Genomic DNA, 19364 nt, shown 5'->3' on the forward strand with positions numbered 1-19364 from the left:
CCCAACTTGGGTGTGAGTCCACTGAGACTCACCACTGCTAAAGGCAGATCCCTAATACAGTCACTGAAAAGTAAGGCAGTGAAAAATCCAAAAACTACTGTGTCAACATGACTCTGGATCCAGGATACTCAATGCATCAGGGGCGGCTCCTCCTCTAGGGTGGAGGAGCATAGCCTCCCCCCGTCAGCACCAGGAGCTGCAAAACATTTATAGTAAAAACATAATAAATGTGTTTATTATGTTTTTACTATAAAAGTTGGCATGGCAACGGGCGTGAGGGGGACGGAGGGAGAGTGCACAGCACTCCCACTCAATACGCATGTATGTTTGGCCGGTCCTCTCGAGCCGGCCAAACATACATGTGCAGTAGGGTCTCTCCAACCGAGAGCAGGGAGGGGTTCCCAGTCTCCCTGGGAGCACCCTGGCTGGGCTTTCCCAGCCAAACCAAATGCTGCTCTGAGCAGCATCAGGATTGGGCGTAGGGCAGAGTGGATAGAGCAGCACAGCGCAGGAAAAGGGTACGTTTTATTTTAATTTTTAATTTTTTTTGGTCCTCCCCCACCTTCCCCTCCACGCACAGTCCTGTACCCTCTTGCGACCCTCACCTGCAAAGCAGGCCCATTTTTTGGTGTAGAAATCGCCCACAATATGTACTAATTGTTGAACGTTTTCTGTGAGCTTCCTTAAATATACATAAGTTATGTCAAGTCTCCCTGATATGTCTAAAATCTCCAAAATGGACTGCATGTCTTGAGGTCTTGTTAGCAATCTGATGAACTGTCCCTTACAATCACCTTCAGTCTCCTCCCCCGCATCCAACCTGTACACACTAGGTCTAGGGAAAGCTGTGATTCACTATTGGTCTTGGCAGCATAAATGTTATTTGAGCGCACTATTCCTTTCTTACTTTATAGTCCATTATCTTTAGCGTAGGGTTTTTGTCACTATTTCACATTTTTCTGATTAATTCGATTTTTTTTGCTTAAGGTTTACTTTTTTTTTTTTTACGTAGAACCAGAAGGAAAAGTATATTAATAAAAATTTTAAGCCAGAGTTTCTACCTGCTTTTTCTGTAAATCGATCGAAATATTTTGGCTGAACAATTTAAATACATTAATTCATAGTCCCTCTCATGGGTCTTCCTACAATCAGTATTTTCCCATGAAACAGCTTAGTCTAGGAGCTACTTGGCTACGCAACAGAATCACATATCCCTTCCATGAATGGAACTAATCTTGTCTTCCAGGCGCTCTGCTACTCCCTCATGGCGCACGCACCTGCACATGCTGCAGACAAAGCACTTGGGGTGGTAGGTCCTTCCCAGGGCGGAGATCACCTCGCCTGTGATGAAGTCCCTGCAGCTGTTGCAGCGGGTTCCGTACATCTCCTGGTAGTCCTTGGTGCAGATGTACTCGCCATTCTTAAAGAAAAAGCCTGACTGGGCCAGGTCACAGCCGCACACTGGTGAGAAAAGAACATGGAAAGCCGAGTTAGAGAGGTAGCTCCGCCTTGAGAACATTTAACGTGCAAACCACACTATCTAATTCATCATTCACTCGTTCATTCACAGCGGTAAGACCAGAGGCAACACTGAAACGGTTTGGAAATATTAGGTTGGGAAATGGGCATACTGATGGGCCACTGCTCAGCGCTGCCTTCCTTACCTGCAATACACAGTGATGAGTCTAAGCACTGATAGAAACAAAGGAACTAGCATAGACCCCTAATCCTACAATGAAGAGATTCCACCAAGCCATTCTTTTGAGTTCACTGACCTCATAGGTTGCTCTAAGTTCGTAGAAGATGGAAGGTGGGATCTTAAGATCTTAAGTACTCTTTCCAGCTCTGTTTTTTCTTTGTAGTCTGGTATTCCAGGTGTTACTTTCTTCTGTAATAAGGTACACATAACTTGGAACTTTAATTCTGTGGACCCATGACAGTCCAGGCAGCTCTAAACACACACTGTCGAGAGGCCTAACACCTCTGGTGAAAACCATCTCGAAAAAGACAAATTTGAAGACAAAGATATAGAAATGTAATGTCAGATCAGTGAGCCACGAAAGAAGATTTTCCCGGAATAGGCCCTCAATTCACATGTGAAATTTCAACTAAATGATTGATATTTTTAACAGGCCACAAGTCACCCAGCAAGCACAGCAGGCTAGCCAACGCTAGAGAAAATCAAAGATGACCTTCCTAAGAACTGTTTCAAAGAAAGGCCCACTGTGTTATTTTTCAGCATATTTTCAGTATACATTAGTCGACAAGTCATCCTTTTTGAAAAGTCTATTGAAAAGGACTGAAGAAATATTTCAGCGCTTTGAGAGCATCACTCCTCTACTGCTGCAAAGACAGTCCTCAGAAGAGACATTCTCTGTTTTGCTCCAGAAAGCTGCTGAAAATGCAAGTCTTTAAAGACGATGTTGTTGGCCAAGGATAAGGACCATTTGGCTTCTCGTCAGGAGTTGGTGCGGTAGGTGCAGTGCACCAGGGCCCAGATCCCTAAGGAGCCCATGGAGCCCTGATTATTTCTGTATTTTACGACACTACAACAGTGAAATTGGCCATTGTCTCTCCTTGCACCATGGACCAAGGAACTACTACTTCTCGTATCCCATGCCTGCAGGCTGGGGATGTCTCTCCCACCTAGGGTGACCACCTGGGATTGAGGCAGATTCTGGACAGGACTGTCAAAAATTCAGGACAAAGGGTCAAAATTCAGGACAAAAATTCAGGACAAAGGGTCAAAATTCAGGACAAAAATTCAAGAACAAACGTCAGTTTTACAGACACACGCAAGAGAGGCCATGCCTCACTATTTTGTCAGTGCATTTATTTACTCTTTTTTAACATAACACTTTTTATTCACTGTGGTCTTTTTGTGATTGCCTCCTGGTATGCTACATTCAGGTGTCACATTACGTCCTTGTTCAGTAGTAAATTAATGCCCTTCAGTACTGTGGAAAGCCCATCCGCCCCTACCCAAATCTACCCGATCTTTCTTGAAGAGAAAGTAACAGCAACATTTTGATTATGTTTCTGAACATTTTAAAACCCCTGGCAAACAGTATGGGAAACATTAAGGTAAATAACCTTATGCTAATTTAAACAAATTGAACAAAAACATCTGGCTTACCCCAACCGCCCATGGACTTTAAACCTACATTTTTTTTAAAGAGGCTGGGCAGATGGTGTGGACGACAGTCTCACACCTAATGTCAGGATGTGAGGCACCCATAATTTGTCTGTAGTCTCACTGCACTAGAGTGTATGTCTGGGACTCTACATTTATCTCAGAAATGGGAGCCCGGACTACCAATCAAAGATAATAAAAGAGGAGGATGAAATTGAGATCAAATGGGAGATCCTCAGCAAGTAATTCAAAGCGTTGTTGATAAAAACTGGATAAATAAAGAAGAGAAGAACAAGGTGGGACAATTCCTAAAATCAGACAAGGTGGGTCCACCAAGACTATTCGAAGGTACTGGGTACCTGGGGAGTTGTGTCTGCACACAGGAGCGAAACAGAAGAGGCACTGTCAAGTGGTCGAACAAGCAACACCCATCCACCTTGGCAAACTCTTCTGGTGCAATGGTTCGCTGTTAGTGCTTGTGAAGGGTGAGCAGGGGGCAGACTCCTTGCAAGGTTGTGCAAGGCAATTGCCTGCTTTGTCCATGTCTTTATATGGTTTTGAAATTGAGCAAAAGCCAAACTAGAGATCTGGGTTATCCTTAAGTGTCAAGTACACATAGAATCTTCTAAATATTTGGGATGTAAATTTTACAAACAAAATGTACAAATGTAATTAGTGTTTCTTAAACATATGGCACTGTTTTCCCCTTTATATACAATTAGATCTCAGATTGAACTAGGAACCAGTTACCTTTTGATATCTAGTGATTAAGATCTACCATTCTTACACTGATTTCCAGGATGAAAATCTCGGCAGAGCGAATGGTCCCTCCAAGCCCAGTTTGCTTTTTGGTCTTCTCTTCTGCTTTCTTTAGTGGGCCGTGTGGCACTAGCGAAGATGGTGTGCTACCCCAATGATAGTATTATTTTGCAAACCTTCCCCTGCTCGTCCTTCATTCCTTCTTCAGACAGGCCACACATCTGATTTGGTTGTTGCAGTGCCATCAGGTAGCTCTTTCCACTCTAAAGTTACCTGTTACTGCGGGTGGATTAGGTCTTCTGGGCTTAGAATGCTATTATTCAGCTGCACAGGTCCAATGGGTGGCTTGCTGCCCACCTCCCTGCATTAGATGGGGTTTACCAGTACATACTTTTAAGGAAGGCTTAATACACTGCTCATTGTTTCCTACTGACCATTCCATGGATCACCATCTGGGGTTATCATGCACAGCTTTCTCTTGCCCTGCCAGAACCTGTAAACTCACTGACCCGAAGAAACCCTATGCTCCTGCACTACCTTTGCTAAGCCTTCCCCCCCGCACACTGCACTGGTCGCCACTATACTCTACACCACTCTGCTCTGCTCCAATACACTCTATTCTACTGCACTCTATGTCACTCTACCCTGCCAAATGCCACTCTATGCAACTGCACTCTACACCAGTGCACTCTAAACAACTGCACTGTGTGCCACTGCCTTTTACTCTGAACCACTGTACTCTATGCCACTGTTCTCTGTATCACTCTACACCACTGCACTGACACTCTACTCTGCAGCTCTGCACTCTACACCACTCTACTCTATGCAACTGAACTCTAGGCACTACACTCTACTCTACACCACTCTACAATACTCCTCTGTGCACCACTCTACACCTCTGCACTCTATGCCACATGAGTCTACTCTGCACTCTGACACTGCACCACTCTGCATTGCTGCAGTCTCTGCTACTCCACTGCACTCTATGTAACTCTACCTCATGCCACTCTATGCCACTGCACTCTGCGCCAATGCACTCTAAACAACTGCACTGTACTCCACTGCCCTCTACTCTGTACCACTGTACTCTACGCCACTGCTCTCTGTGCCACTCTACATCACTGCACTGACACTCTACTCCACAGCGTTGCACTCTCCACCACTGTACTATACACCAATCTGCTATGTACTACTGCATTCTATGCCACTGCATTCTATGCCACTCTACTCTGCATCACTCCACTCTACAGCACTACACTCTACTCTGCACCACTCTACACTACGCCACTGCACTCCCCGCAACGCAAGTCTACTCTGCAATCTATGCCACTGTACCACTCTACACTACTGCTCTCTCTGCCACTCTATTGTATGCCACTCTACTCCACTGCACTCTATGCCACTCTACTCTGTCCCACGCCACTCCATGCTACTGCACTCTAAACCACTGCACTCTACGCTAACGCACTCTAAACAACTGCACTGTACCCCACTGCACTGTACTTTGCACCACTGGGCTCTACGCCACTGCTCCTAAGACACTCTACTCCACTCCACACAATTATGCCACTAACCTTAAGCCATGCTGAACAGCAGGTACTCTAGTGTATAACATGGTTAATGGCTAAAACACATTAGCAAAGACAATAACTCTTCTGTAGGCGAGACCTGTTGGCTTTGCCAATGTTTGTTAGTACTATGAGGTACCGAGGTCGCTGAAAGAACTGTGAAAAATACAATTACATCATAATAAAAGGTGCTACAAAATGCGCAAATACATTTCGGTTAAATAAAAAAAAGCGCTTCTCAAATATAGATTTGAATAATATACAGTTTATACCGAATACTAAAAAAATTTATAACACTTCATTAAAACCACATACTCCACAGCTCACCTTGGAACCCCATTACAATACCTCTCTAAAAGAAATATCTTTGCCACCAGAAAACTTCAAGTGACTCCTTTTAGAAAAGTCAGTGCAGGTTTTCAAGCCCCTTTGCATTTGCAGATTTACCAGTTGCACACATTTGCATGTCTTTGGGTAAGGAGACACCCTGGCAAGAGGGTCTGATTCTTATCTGTCTGCCCCTCCCTCCCTCAGAGCACACGAGACTCCCTGCCTTTGAAAGCTGCTGGGGAAACTAATCGCCCGTAATTTCGCACTACCTTACCTTGTCCATTTGGTGAAAGGCTAAAATTACGGACAAATGCCGTCCGTTAAATCTTTCATCACGGACAACGGACGGCAGGGCGAAATTACGGATAGTCCGTGAAATTTACGGACGGGTGGTCACCCTACTCCCAACCTAAATGTGTATATGAATATTGACCGACTGGTGGTACAGTGTTATTGATGACACAGAGAAAAAGACACAACACGTTTGATACTGAGTCACAAGGACAAACTTTCACACTACATTTCCAACTCAAGCACCTCATATGCCACAAATAAATACCACAGAGGTTTAGATAAATATATGTGGCTTTCATCTTGTCATGTACACAAAATACAATGCTATCACTTTTAAAAATGAGTATAAACAATTACACTTTTAATAAATAAAACATCTATATGTATATAAACCATATGGAGGATAATTTGAGAAACCGCAATTAGTTATTATAAACCAACACATTGTATAGTATCTACAAATACAATAAAAAAGCATTATAATCAATGTACATAAAATCTAATACATTTGTATACAATTAATAACCATGAACAACTGAACATAATGAGCATTGGTTTTGATGAACAGTACATCAACCATCCTAAATTAAAACCAGATAGATATTATAACACATCTATTAGGGAGGTGATATGTGTATGGACCTGAAGAAGGTGTTGTTATCTATAGTATTCACCGAAACGCATCGACAAAATTTAAAAAGCACAATCTACATGACACTGTGGATCTGTGTATATCATAGGATAAATTCTTGGATCCGGTGATGTGAGAAGTAAATGTGTTATTTTGTGAATACTAATCGCAGGGTCTCAAATAATCCTCCATAAATGTTTATATACATATAGATGATGTACATATAGACATATAGATATAGTATTTATGAAATGTGAAAAGTGATAATATTGTATTTTGTTTACATGACAAGATTCAAGTCATATATCTTTTTCTAAACCTTAGTAGTATGAGGTGGAAGTGCAGTGGGAGAGTTTGATGTGAGAAGTATACATAGGGAAACTATATATATTTTGGGTTTGTGGAACACTGTCCCCTTGCTGTGAGGGGCCTCTCTCCTAGTTTCTGATACTGAATTATAACCCGCTGCTGTTGATAATGAGTCACTTATAAAGAGCTGTTGAAGATACTGAACCACCGAGGATAGGGAGCAGGGGGTGAGGCAGAGTCACTGGGAATACTGAGCCACTGAGGATACAGAACTACTGATGACATAGAGACAATGACACAACTGAGCCATTATTCTACTGAGTCCTAATGAACCTCTGTTGATGGTGAGTCACCAATAAGGAGCCATTGAAGACACTGAATCAATAATGACAGGATGCTCCTTTGAAACAGAATCAGTGGGAATACTGAGCCATGGATGATACACAGCTATTGGTCACACAGACACAATGACACTACATTATAGATACTGAGTCTTAGTTGTTGTTGATAATGAGCCACAGATAAAGAGCCCGTAAAGATTCCGAACCCCTGAAGATAGGGAGCTCCAACGTTACGCAGTAACTGGGAATACTGAGCCACTGACTGGCATTGTGTGACAATGATAATATTGAGCTGCTGGGAAACAAATGCTATTGAGCTGCTGATTGAGAATGCTGTATCGCTGATGGGCACTGTAGTGAGACTTGAGGCAATCAGAATGTTGAGCGGGTGATGGATATTGTACTGAGACAATGAGAATGCTGTCTGCTGATGGGCTCTGGAATGCGACAGGAGAAATTGGGAATGCTGATCAGGTGAAGAGCATTGTTCTGAGAGAATGAGAATCAGCTGCTGAATGAGAATGCTGTGCCACTGATGGACCCTGTACTGAGACATGAGACAATGAGACCGTTGAGCTGGTGATGCACATTGTACTCAGACAATAAGAATATAGAGTCACTGATGGGCATTGTTCTGAGACAATGAGAATACTGCGTTGCTGACAGGCACTGTACTGAGACATTGAAAACGCTGTGTCGCTGATGGGCAGTAGACTGAGACAGTGAGAATGTTGATCCAGTGATGGCCATTGTACTCATTGTACTGAGACAATGAGAATACTGAGTCGCTGACAGGCACGGTACTGAGAGAATGAGACAATGAGAATACTGAGTCGCTGATAGATACTGCACAGAGACACTAAGAATACTGAGTCGTTGACAGGCACTGCACTGAGACAATCAGAATACTGAGTCACTGATGGGTACTGTAATGAGACAATGATGATACTGAATTGCTGATGGGCACTGTACGGGGACAATGAGAACAGTGGGTCGCTAACAGGTACTCTACTGAGACAATGACAATACTGAGTCGCTGACGGGCACTGTACGGAGACAAAGAATACTGAACTGCTGCCAGACACTCTACTGAGAAAGAATACTGAGTCGCTGATAGACAATGAGAAAGATGTGTACTGTGTCACTGACGAGTACTGTACTGAGACAAAGAATACTGAGTCGTTGATGGACATTGTACTGAGACAATACTGAGACGCTGACAGGTAATGTACTGTGATACTGAGTCCCTGACGGGTACCGTACCGAGACAAAGAACACTAAGGCATTGACAGGCTCTGTACTGAGACAATGAGAATCCTGAGTCCCTGACGGGTACTGTACTGAGACAAAGAATACTAAGGCATTGACAGGCGCTGTACTGAGACAATGAGAATACTGAGTCGCTGACGGGTACCGTACTGAGACAAAGAATACTAAGGCATTGACAGGCGCTGTACTGAGACAATGAGAATCCTGAGTCGCTGACGGGTACCGTTCTGAGACAAAGAATACTAAGGCATTGACAGGCGCTGTACTGAGACAATGAGAATACTGAGTCGCTGATGGGTACCGTACTGAGACAAAGAATACTAAGGCATTGACAGGCTCTGTACTGAGACCATGAGAATCCTGAGTCGCTGACGGGTACTGTACTGAGACAAAGAATACCAGGGCATTGACAGGCTCGATACTGAGACAATGAGAATCCTGAGTCGCTGACGGGTACCGTTCTGAGACAAAGAATACTAAGGCATTGACAGGCTCTGTACTGAGACCATGAGAATCCTGAGTCGCTGACGGGTACTGTACTGAGACAAAGAATACTGAGCCTCTGATGGGCGCTGTACTGAGACCATGAGAATGCCGTGTGCTCTGCCGCTTACCGGTTCTGTACTGAGACATGTCAGGCGCTATTGATACTCTTTGGCTTTGCTCCACCTGCCTTTCAGATGCTCCAAGTTTTCCTTCAGGCCAGTCCTCTAGGATGGGGAGAAGCCCGGATCCACAGAGTGTTCTGGGAAGGTGAGACACGGAACCGCCGGGAGACGACATGGATAACAAACTCTCTGTTGACTCAGCAGAACTGGCCCATCGGTCTCTCTCTTAATGTTAATGTTCTGCGTTTGTGCGTTTAGAGGACAGTGGGTCACATCCTCCCGCGTGGCCTGCAGCCAAATCCTAATCAATAAACGAGGCGGTGAATTGTCTCCAAGGACAGGACGAGGCAGGAAGCCAGCAGCCTCGGTGATGCTTCTGGGAGTCAAGGAGAGTAGTGCCACCCCCTTCTAAAAGAAGAGCCCATACAGCTCTCTTTAAGCTTCCACGCACCACCAATAATAATTCCAGTCATTCCTTCTTAGTGATGGGGTTTGTTTGGTTTTTGAGACCTATCTTTATGTCGTTAAAAGTCCCCTATTGAAAGCAGTCATGGATAGCTGAATCATTTTACACACCTCGCCAGTGGCAGTGTGGGCGGGGCCTGGCAGCGCAGGCCCTTTGCTGCCTGCTTTTGATCTATTGTGACCTGCTGCTCCGAGATGCACCTCGGGCGAAGTACGTGACTGAAAGCGGCTGCGCATGCTGGCTGGGCTCAGGCAGGTACTGGAGGTTGTGGAGTGGAGTGCTGGAAATGGAAACGGTGCCCTCTGGGAACCCTGAAAGTGTGGACAGGACGGCCGTGCGGGGCATTGGGGTCAATGACATCGGGCCGATGCTTTTTTTTTTTTTTTTTTACAAACTATGCACCCACTGAAGTGCCACTCAAGCATACTTGGATCGCCCAATTGGTCCCAAACACACCGCATCTTATGACAGCACAGAGGTTAAAACACCTACGGCCACAATCTGGGTGCATAGTATACTGCTATAAAACACACTCAGGTAGTTAGTGTATTGGCTGCAGTGACTTGTATGCAGTATACAAAAAAGCCACGGGGGTAATGCTTGAATTGATCGCTGCAAGTACTTACTCGGGGTCACATTACTTTCCATCATTAGTTTGCCTACTATACCACGTCAGACAAAGATCCCTCAAACACAAATCACCCTTAGTCCTGCTGTCGTAGCTAAGGGCCAGATGTACAACGCGTTTTGCATGGCACAAACTGCAAAATCCGTAGTTTGCGCCTTGCAAAACATGCATCGCGATGCACATTCCCATTTTGTGAGTCAGTACCGACTCGCAAAATGGGAATGCGACTCGCAAATAGGAAGGGGTGTTCCCTTCCTATTTGCGATTCGCGCCGCGATGCAGAATTACTTTGTGACCGCGAACGCGGTCGCAAAGCAATTTGCAGTTAGCACCCATGTGAAGTGGGTGCTAACTCATTCATGGGACCCTTTCCCCTTTGTGAATGTCGCCAAAAATATTTTTTCAGAGCAGGCAGTGGTCCAAATGGTTTCATTTTTTCGTTTGTATTGCAACTCGTTTTCCTTTAAGGAAAACGGGCTGCAATACAAAAAAAAAACTGCTTTATTAAAAAAGCAGTCACAGACATGGAGGTCTGCTGTCTCCAGCAGGTCACCATACCTGTGAGTGCAGGGAATCGCAAGGGGGTCGCAAATTGCAACTCACCTCATTAATATTAATGAGGTGGGTCTTTGCGCCCCCCTTGCGTTTCGCAGATGGTGTCAGGGACACCATTCTTCATATGGGATTGCGACTCGCAAATTGCGACTCGCTCCGACTCGCAATTTGCCAGTCGCAATCCAAAACTTACCTATATCTGGCCCTAAGTTCTTTAAAATGTAAACATGCTTTGTATGCTATAACATTTTTCTTAGTGTGATTACACATACATAGCTAGATGTATCTAGCATTCATATAGAGCGCTCATAGACCTATGCTCTTACATAGATAAAGAACGAAGTTAAAAAACAATTCCAAATGTCACCTTTTCTCTTGGCAACTTGTGAACTAAGATCCTTGTGTAACATCTGGGCTCCATTTGTCATCCAACCCCTACTAGCCAGGACAAAGTGCTGGTACAGAAGAAACTACTGATGGTTCATGAAGTGAGGCTTCATGCAACTGGGCTGGAACAGAGAAGGTAGAAGCCCCTTTCTCACTGGAGGCTACTGCTCTGCATTGCATATTGCACCGAATGTGTTTGAAGCTCCCTCGAGTTGTCTTTGTGTCTTCATACCGCACTAGGACACCATCAGGCCGATTCATTGGGCTCAGCTTTTTGGTGAGTCAAGCATCATAGTAGTGTTTTGTCTCCTAAGGACAGGAAGTGACCAGTCTGGATGTATGGGTTAATCACTAACCAATGTTCTGAGGCTAGGACATCTCAAAATGTTTATCCTCAGTGAATTCTTGCTTGTACTAGCATGGTTCAGGTTTTAGGACTCCTTATGCGGTACTACTCATATATTTACTAGAGGAACATTATAAAGTCTTGGCCTTATACTACAAGAGGCTTGTGCCGACCCCTGAACTGGATGTGAATGCTTGCTGATCATAGCTTTCTGAGTGCGTGAAAATAGAAGTGGGCTTCTATATACATATGATAAGATGAATAAAGCAAGAAAAGGGGTTAAAATGGAACAAGCATTGGTAAAGTCATAGGTCCTGGCAATGAGCGACCTATTACTTTTGGCAGTGGGGTGAGGGAGGTGAATGGGAGGGGATTAGGGTGGTGAATGGGAGGGTAGTGGGGGTAGTGAATGGAAGGGTGGGTAGGGATGTGAAAAACTGGCAGCCCACAAACAAAGAGCAAGAAACGAGCCAAAAATAGGCAGAGAGGCACAAACAGAGGGCAAGAAACAGGCAGAGAGGCACAAATAGTGGGCAAGAAATGTGCAGAAAGGCACAAACAGAGGGCAAGAAACGAGCAGAGAGGCACAACAGAGTGCAAGAAACGAGCAGAGAGGGGCCTACCGCTGCCTGGGCTGCTGCATGGTGCTCTCCCTCCAGTGCTGAGCTCTGGCAGATGTTACCACCAACTTGAACTGGAACCTTTCTGCAGGCAGTCTGTGCCGCTGCTGCTAGTTAGACCTGCTGCTTTCTCTGCTTGAGAGGAAGCTTAGACTGCTGCTGTTAAAGAAGCGATGCCAAGAAAAGGAAAAGCCTTTCCCCCAGCTGTGGCTGCTGGTGCTGACAATGCTGCCTGTTTCCCAGGCAGAGCCCACCCTGGGTGAGGGGGGATGTTAGGGTGCTCTGGGGGTGCTGGGAGTTGATGTGTGGCTGAGGAGCCCTATACATTAGGAACAATAGTGCGCTTAATGTGTAGCGGGATGGTCACTTACTAAAACCAAAATAAAAAAGTAGTCCTGAAACAATGGCTAAAAAATGGCCACTCCATAAGTAAACAGTAGCTGGCCGGTGGTCTTGGGGAGGGCTAAACGGTGGAAAAGGCAAGATGTATGCATACCCTTGAAGAACAGGGATATTGCAAAATAGAGTGAGGATGGTGCCAGCAAATGTGATGGCTATGGGTGGGCTGAAGCCCACGACGTAGTTATAAGCATGTCTCGGTTCAAGGCAGCGCATGCTTGCCATCTAGAGCAGAGACCTAAAAGGGAAAGGTATCAAAAACAAAAATTTGTGGAAAAACACAGAGAAAAGGAACATAGATGCAGCATCAGGTGCACCAGGACAGAGAGTAGTAAGATGATGAGAGAGATGAGATAAACCCAAGAAATTGCAAACCTAGTCACCCCATAGTTAGTTTAAATCAGAGATAAAATAGAGTCATTGTCTACTCTGAAAGCAGCAGGAACAGCTAAGTATCTGTCAAGAGAAGTTTCCCAAAGAAGTCCAGTGGGTGCAGGAAAAACACAGGAATTGCCTAAAATAAAAGAGATGTTCTATTTGTAAGGCTGAAAGAACGCTTGAGGCATTGGAGGAGATTACAAATAGAATGCTGCAACAGAAGCCTAGTAGTTATCTGATGAGCCTACTTGTCCAAGTGGTCTACCTACAAGATCACATCTAAGTGACTTGCACACATTACATCAGCAGTGTCACAACTGTCGACTAAGAGGGCACACATAGAAGTCTAAGGGCCAGATTTCAAGTGGATCGTTTTTGGACCCCTACTTAAACTCCTGTTTGCTAAGGGAGTCATAATTAAGAGTTTGATTGCCTTTAACACATCCAGTAATTATCAGATGTTTTTATTTATCACACCCAATAAATAACTACTCTGGAGTATTGTTATTTATGAGGTAGGATAACTAGCACCTTCTCTGGTAGTCAGGCTCTGAGAACACAAGACCCATCTAGAAGTGGTTTTGAAAGAGTTAGTGAAAGAGAGAAGAGCCGCTCCTATGGAAAAGGGTGAATTAAAACCCAAACTGGAAAGAGGCAAGAAGAATGTTGGTTTCAAGGGAGAAGGAAAATTAAATGTGGACGACATGCTCAAGAAACTCAGAGAGAAAAGGTAGTATGGAGATTAGGAAATGTTGAACTGCAGAAAATGGGGCAAGTGACAGTTTTTTATGGTAGTAGGAATGGTGCATACTTATACAGGTGATGAAAGATACCACCACTAAGGCACTAAAAATGGTACCAGATAAAACATTGGGCAAGTTGTGTAAAGAAATAAGAGATTAGGGAAGGAGGTCAAAAGGAGCAGCATGGAATTAGCTCTAGGAAGACAGAAAATGAAATCCGAAGCAAAAATATACAAAAACACAGAAGTTAAGAAGATGAAGGAAGAGAAGCTAAGAAAAGGGTGAATGTCAAATCGCTTACTACAGAAACATCAAACTACCAAAATATCATGGCCAGCATATCACGGACTAAAATGTATGGATCATTTGAATCAAGGGGTAATTATGAACCTTGGGAAAAGCCCCCCTCTTTTTCTCGGGACCAATGTGACCCGCTACAAACATTGGACCTCCAAGGTAAGTGGGCTCAGCTCTATCCCCCCATGGAATCGGGACTGCAGAACTGGAGGCTGATGTAATTAGAGATTCTAAATCCCAGCCAAAGGGGGTGACAGTTGCAACTTAGAATATTGCAGGTGCCAGTACCAAGTTAAAGAATCCAGACTGGCAAAAGTTGGTTGCATCTTTTGATATTCTTTGTGTTCAAGAAACATGGATGTTAGATCCCTTCTATACAGACAGTTTCACATCCTTGTTTCAACCTGCTCTCACTTCCTTGTCAGGAAGGACACTTGGCGGTCTTGCTAATTTTGTTGCTGTTAAGATTCCAAATGTACATGTTGCCCATAAATGGTCTTCCCCACAGTTTGTGGTATAGTTGATTTTGTGGTCAGATGAATGTGACATTTTGTTGATAAATTTTGATAGTAATTTTCTATACCATGAAGTAGATAAAGGGTTGAGCGATTTTGATGATTTTATTAACTTTTTTTTGCTCAGCATGGGGAAAAATATAGTCCTAATATGGGTAAAGAATTTTAATATCACCTTGTTCCCTATTGGAAACAATAATGTTTGTGTTTTTTTACTGGGCGAATGTGAGGATAGGGCTAATTTTAAACACACTTAGCTGGGGGGGGGGGCTTTGAAAACACTAATATTGAAATATGAGCTTATAATTCTTGGCGAGGCCCTGTCAAATAATACTGACCAGATCCCAACATTTATAGGGAGGGCTATAGGGAGTACTATAGATTTTATTTTAATATCCGCAGCTGCTATATCTCTAGTCTTTAATTTCAATACAGGGGCAAAATGTCTTAGTGTGCATAACCCTGTGTGTTTTGCATTGGAGTCAAAAGTTCAGAAAAATCCCACAGGCAACATGGGCCTTTATAAGAATAAAGGACTTTGGCTCAAATGGGCAAAGGTTCATCCTGTTAGCTTAACCAAGTAAATTCTCCATGATAATATAGAGCCCATCTTGGCATGTTTGGATGAGGATCGTACTGACAGCTCAGTCCTAACAGAATTTAACATTTATGTGAGGCGATTTCCAAAGATTTGGTTATCCATAATCCCCGCCCTAGGATCTGTTCGCATCCCTGGTTAAACGCCGCCTGCTCGGAGGTGCATAAGCATTTAAAGGCGGTGCTCAGAAAGTACCTGCACAACCCTGTGGATGTTAAAAAGGCGTGATTATCAGTCCGCTGTGGAAGAAAGGAAGAGGTCTGTAAGAGATAAGGCCTGGGAAGAGCTGGCCCTGGTCTCATCATTCAGGAATAGTGCAAGGTTTTGGGCTATCATAAATCATTCCTATTTTTCCAAGTGTGATAGTCCCAAACTGGAAGCTATAATTCCGGAGGCCCAGTGGGTGACGCACTTCAAGGGTATTTTTCAACCAACTGAAAGTGGCCACCCCCCTCATGGTGCCTCTGATTGTTTCACTCAACCAGAGCCAGTCCCAGTACCTATTGACTTTCTCATAGAAATTAGTGATGTACTTTCTGAACTTTATAAATCTACCTCCGGGAAAGACCCAGGTCCGGACGGGGTCCCTGTTGATATTTTTACATCAAATACAGATATATATATAGGCCCCCCAAATGTCTTAAGAAGTGCTGTGGTGGGAGAAATCCCTGTTTCATGGAAAACGGTAATTCCTATTTTTAAAAAGGGAGATAAATCATGCCCAGCCTGTTATAGGTCAATATCTCTAATAGACGTAACAGAAAAAATCCTAGGAGGGGTGATTCTCACCCAACTCGAGACATGGCCAGAAGATAAAAAGGTTTTAACTCCCGTCCAGTACGTGTTTTGGCTGGGCATAGGGACTGTGGAGAAAACATTACATTTACGTTTGATTACCAGTAAATATGTGAAGGCTAAGGGGGTGCCATCCATATGGCATTAATTAACCTGACAAGCGCCTTTGATCTGGTTAATAGGGATAAATTATGGAAGATCATGCAGACAATGGAGGTGGATTCAAATTTGCTCATTTTATTGTACCGCCTGCACCATGATCTTAAATTATCGGTCTGATATGGCCCACAAGGGGAATTATCATCTCCAATTAGGTCCACGAGAGGCTTTAGACAGGGCTGTATTTTAGCACCTCTCTTGTTCTTAATATATATTCACAGATCATTAATCTTGGGTAGACGTGGATGTCCCAAAGGTGAGGTATCATCCTTTGGCAGTTCCTTTGTATGCAGATGATGTGGTTTTGATTGAACGCACCCCAATTGCACTGCAGAAGTTATTAGATCTTTTTACTGAATATATGGAAGGTCTGGACCTGAAAGTAAACTATTCAGAATCTTATACCATGGCTTGCGGTCCTCTACGCATGAAATCTATGCACTTTAGAATGGTGGATACAATTTCAAAATGTACAAAGGATATTAGTTATTTAGCCATAATTTTTAGCTCATCCCTAGGGTGGAAACGAAAGCTCAACAACTGGAAAAGAATGAGGAGGGCATCTTTTGATTTGCTAGGTCATAAGGTCATAAGGTCACAAACGTCTTGCAGAGATGATTTTCCTGTATAAAGCTAAATGTATTGCTGCAGCTAACTATGGGGCAGGTTTCTCAGCTTACCGAAAATCAGATAATCTCCAACATATTGAGAATGCCTTCATCCGTAGGGTTCTTGCAATCCCCCAAAATACAACAAATTATATATGCCATGAGGAGATGGGCCTCCCCTATATTACCAACCAAATAACAATCTTGCCACTCCTACTGCGGATTAAGGTTTGGCGAAACCCAGAAGCAGCATTAGTCAGAGCCTGTATGTCAGATTGTCTATCTATAGAAAATGTGAATAAGATACTGTGGCTGATGTATGTAGAATTGGGTCTTCAGAAGTTAGATTTAATTGATTGGTTCAGCTCCCCCACATGTCTCCCAAAGAATGCTAAGCTGACTGTGAAATCTAGGCACGCAGTCTGTTGCGGGGAGAAGAGATTAAGTGGGGCTTTGAACATAAAATTGGTTGACTTTTATTTGCAGATTGTCACTGTTAAATCCCTTGAACCATATTTGGGATGGACGGAGAATGCAAATCATCGGCTTCGTTTAACATACTTTAGACTTAATTTGATTCATTTTAAAGTGGCTTTCCCGTTACAATGTTCTTAGCAGCAGGACTTACCTCCTTGTCATTGTGATCATTTTACCAAAGCACTTGTCACTTTACTTTATTTTGCCTACTTTACACAGGTCCAAGAAAGACCTTTCTAACTCCATTGATGTGCCAGGGGGAGTTTAGACACTATTGTCCTGCACTGGAATTTTCACAGAATTAAACTACGATTGATGTGTGCCATGCTGTGTTAAATTTTATTGAGAGTGAAGTTTGAATTAGAGACCGGTATGAGCTTCTTAATTTAATTTGAGATTTTAATGTGAAAGAGTAATAAATTCCCTCCTGATTTTTCGGAATTTTATTGATTGTGATTTTTATATGTTTTATTGATGTTTGGGGTTATTTATTTTAATTTTTCTATGTTGTGCATTGTGCTATCTTGTTTTTATGGCTTGCTGCCGAAATAAAGTTTTTGTTGTTGTGACTGACTAAAATATCTAAAATGTAAGAGCACCTAGGTAAGCATAGATTTACTATTCTTAACCACTCATTTACATAGCTTGAAGATATATTTATTTGCAAAGTGTTATCTGTGTTTTGTGGAATTGTGGGTGGTGTAGCTCAATGATCTGTGGTACTGTAAACATATGGAAATTAAAGAGTAGAGATAAGAGAGGAAGGTGATCCTACATGCATGACAAACAAGAGCCTCACTATGGATCCTGCTGACACCTTCCTAAATAGCTGAAGATGTATAGGACTTTTTCACATCCAAGGTCAAAGGTCCCAATTCACACGAAACACCTGTGCATATCCAATCAAGGACATACCAGGGCTTTACATTTTCGAGTTTTAAGAACTCATAGATATTCCTGGTAGTATGCTTGGAAAGCTGTGCTCGTTTTTTATTTCAAAACATACTATTGAGAATGATCTGTGACATTCCCTATTTCCCAGTGATGAGTTTTACCCAGCATTACTCTACATTTGGGAAAGGCAAGCCACTGTGCAAATGCATTTTTTTTCTTTTCAGGGGGAATTTAATTCCCCATGGAGAAACCCTGTCTCCCAACCCCCATGAAACTTTTTGGGTGTATTTTCCACTTGCAATCCTGGAAAGGAAATTTTTCCCACCCTTTGCTGGAGAAAATGTCCAACCTTTTTCAGGGTGAGACAGGGGCAGATAGGCGTTTGTCCGGAACAGCAAATTCACAAGCTTCTGGGCAGTCTTAAACTTTCAAGGCAACCATGCACTGATCACCCTGCTCTCCATCCATAGCCCGGGGTTGCTATTGTGTGAGTGTATGCATTCCCAGCATATAGTTATGCAGTAGTAAAACAATTTATGCCAGCTAGACTGGAGCGTCTTGCCCTTATGGGCGTCGTGGCCCAGCCCTTCTTGTTTCTGCCTTACTTTTATTATAAAAGCAATAATCTATTATTCATTCACTACCAGTATAATAAAAATGCCTACCCTCGTTGAAGCCTGAGGCAGTGCCATCTGTCTGATGGCGAGCACTGGCAGACGAAGGCGCCTGCACCAGCCATCAGACAGATTGTCCAGGGCTGGCGGAGTCCCAACCCTGGCCTCGGAGGCCTGTCACGCTCCATGGCCTTCTCATCTGTAGCACGTTGAAATGTCACCTGCAAAGACAGACTAAGAAGATTTAAGCCTCAGCCCTGTAGTGTCTGAGCTACACTGCAAACAGACTGTGGCCCTCGTGTCTCCCATCTCGTCGCAGGGTGAGGTTGGGTCAGAAGCCTCACTGACCCATCTCACCCTTTGACAAGATGGGCGACGGTGAGGTGAAAAGGCACATAACTGAAGGTTGGAGCCTGGGCATCATGACAGACTCCGGCTTTCGGCTTCTTGCTTTCGGACTTGGGGCAGAAGGGAGTTAGGTTTCTGTTCAGAGGGTCATTCCGGCACTAGCAGCTGAAGTAGACTAGTGAAGGCAGCTGAAGGTAGGAAAAATACCACTTTCAAATGTGTGCAAAACTGCCTGTGTGTCTGTATGATAGAAAGTGAGTGCATGTGTGAATGTGTTGTGAGAGTGAGAGCCAGT

General features: G+C 43.6%; 1 protein-coding gene across 1 annotated transcript in view; it reads right to left on the minus strand.

Annotated features, from left to right (window-relative positions):
- The window catches only part of ABLIM3 (actin binding LIM protein family member 3), a 422843-nt gene that overhangs the window by 156637 nt on the left and 246842 nt on the right, over positions 1-19364 (minus strand). The window contains exon 3 of the mRNA XM_069244632.1: positions 1278-1461. Coding sequence (XP_069100733.1) covers positions 1278-1461 — 184 coding nt within the window. The remainder of the gene's footprint in view (positions 1-1277; positions 1462-19364) is intronic.

This window comes from Pleurodeles waltl, chromosome 7, assembly GCF_031143425.1.
Source record: "Pleurodeles waltl isolate 20211129_DDA chromosome 7, aPleWal1.hap1.20221129, whole genome shotgun sequence".
Lineage (NCBI taxonomy): Eukaryota > Metazoa > Chordata > Amphibia > Caudata > Salamandridae > Pleurodeles > Pleurodeles waltl.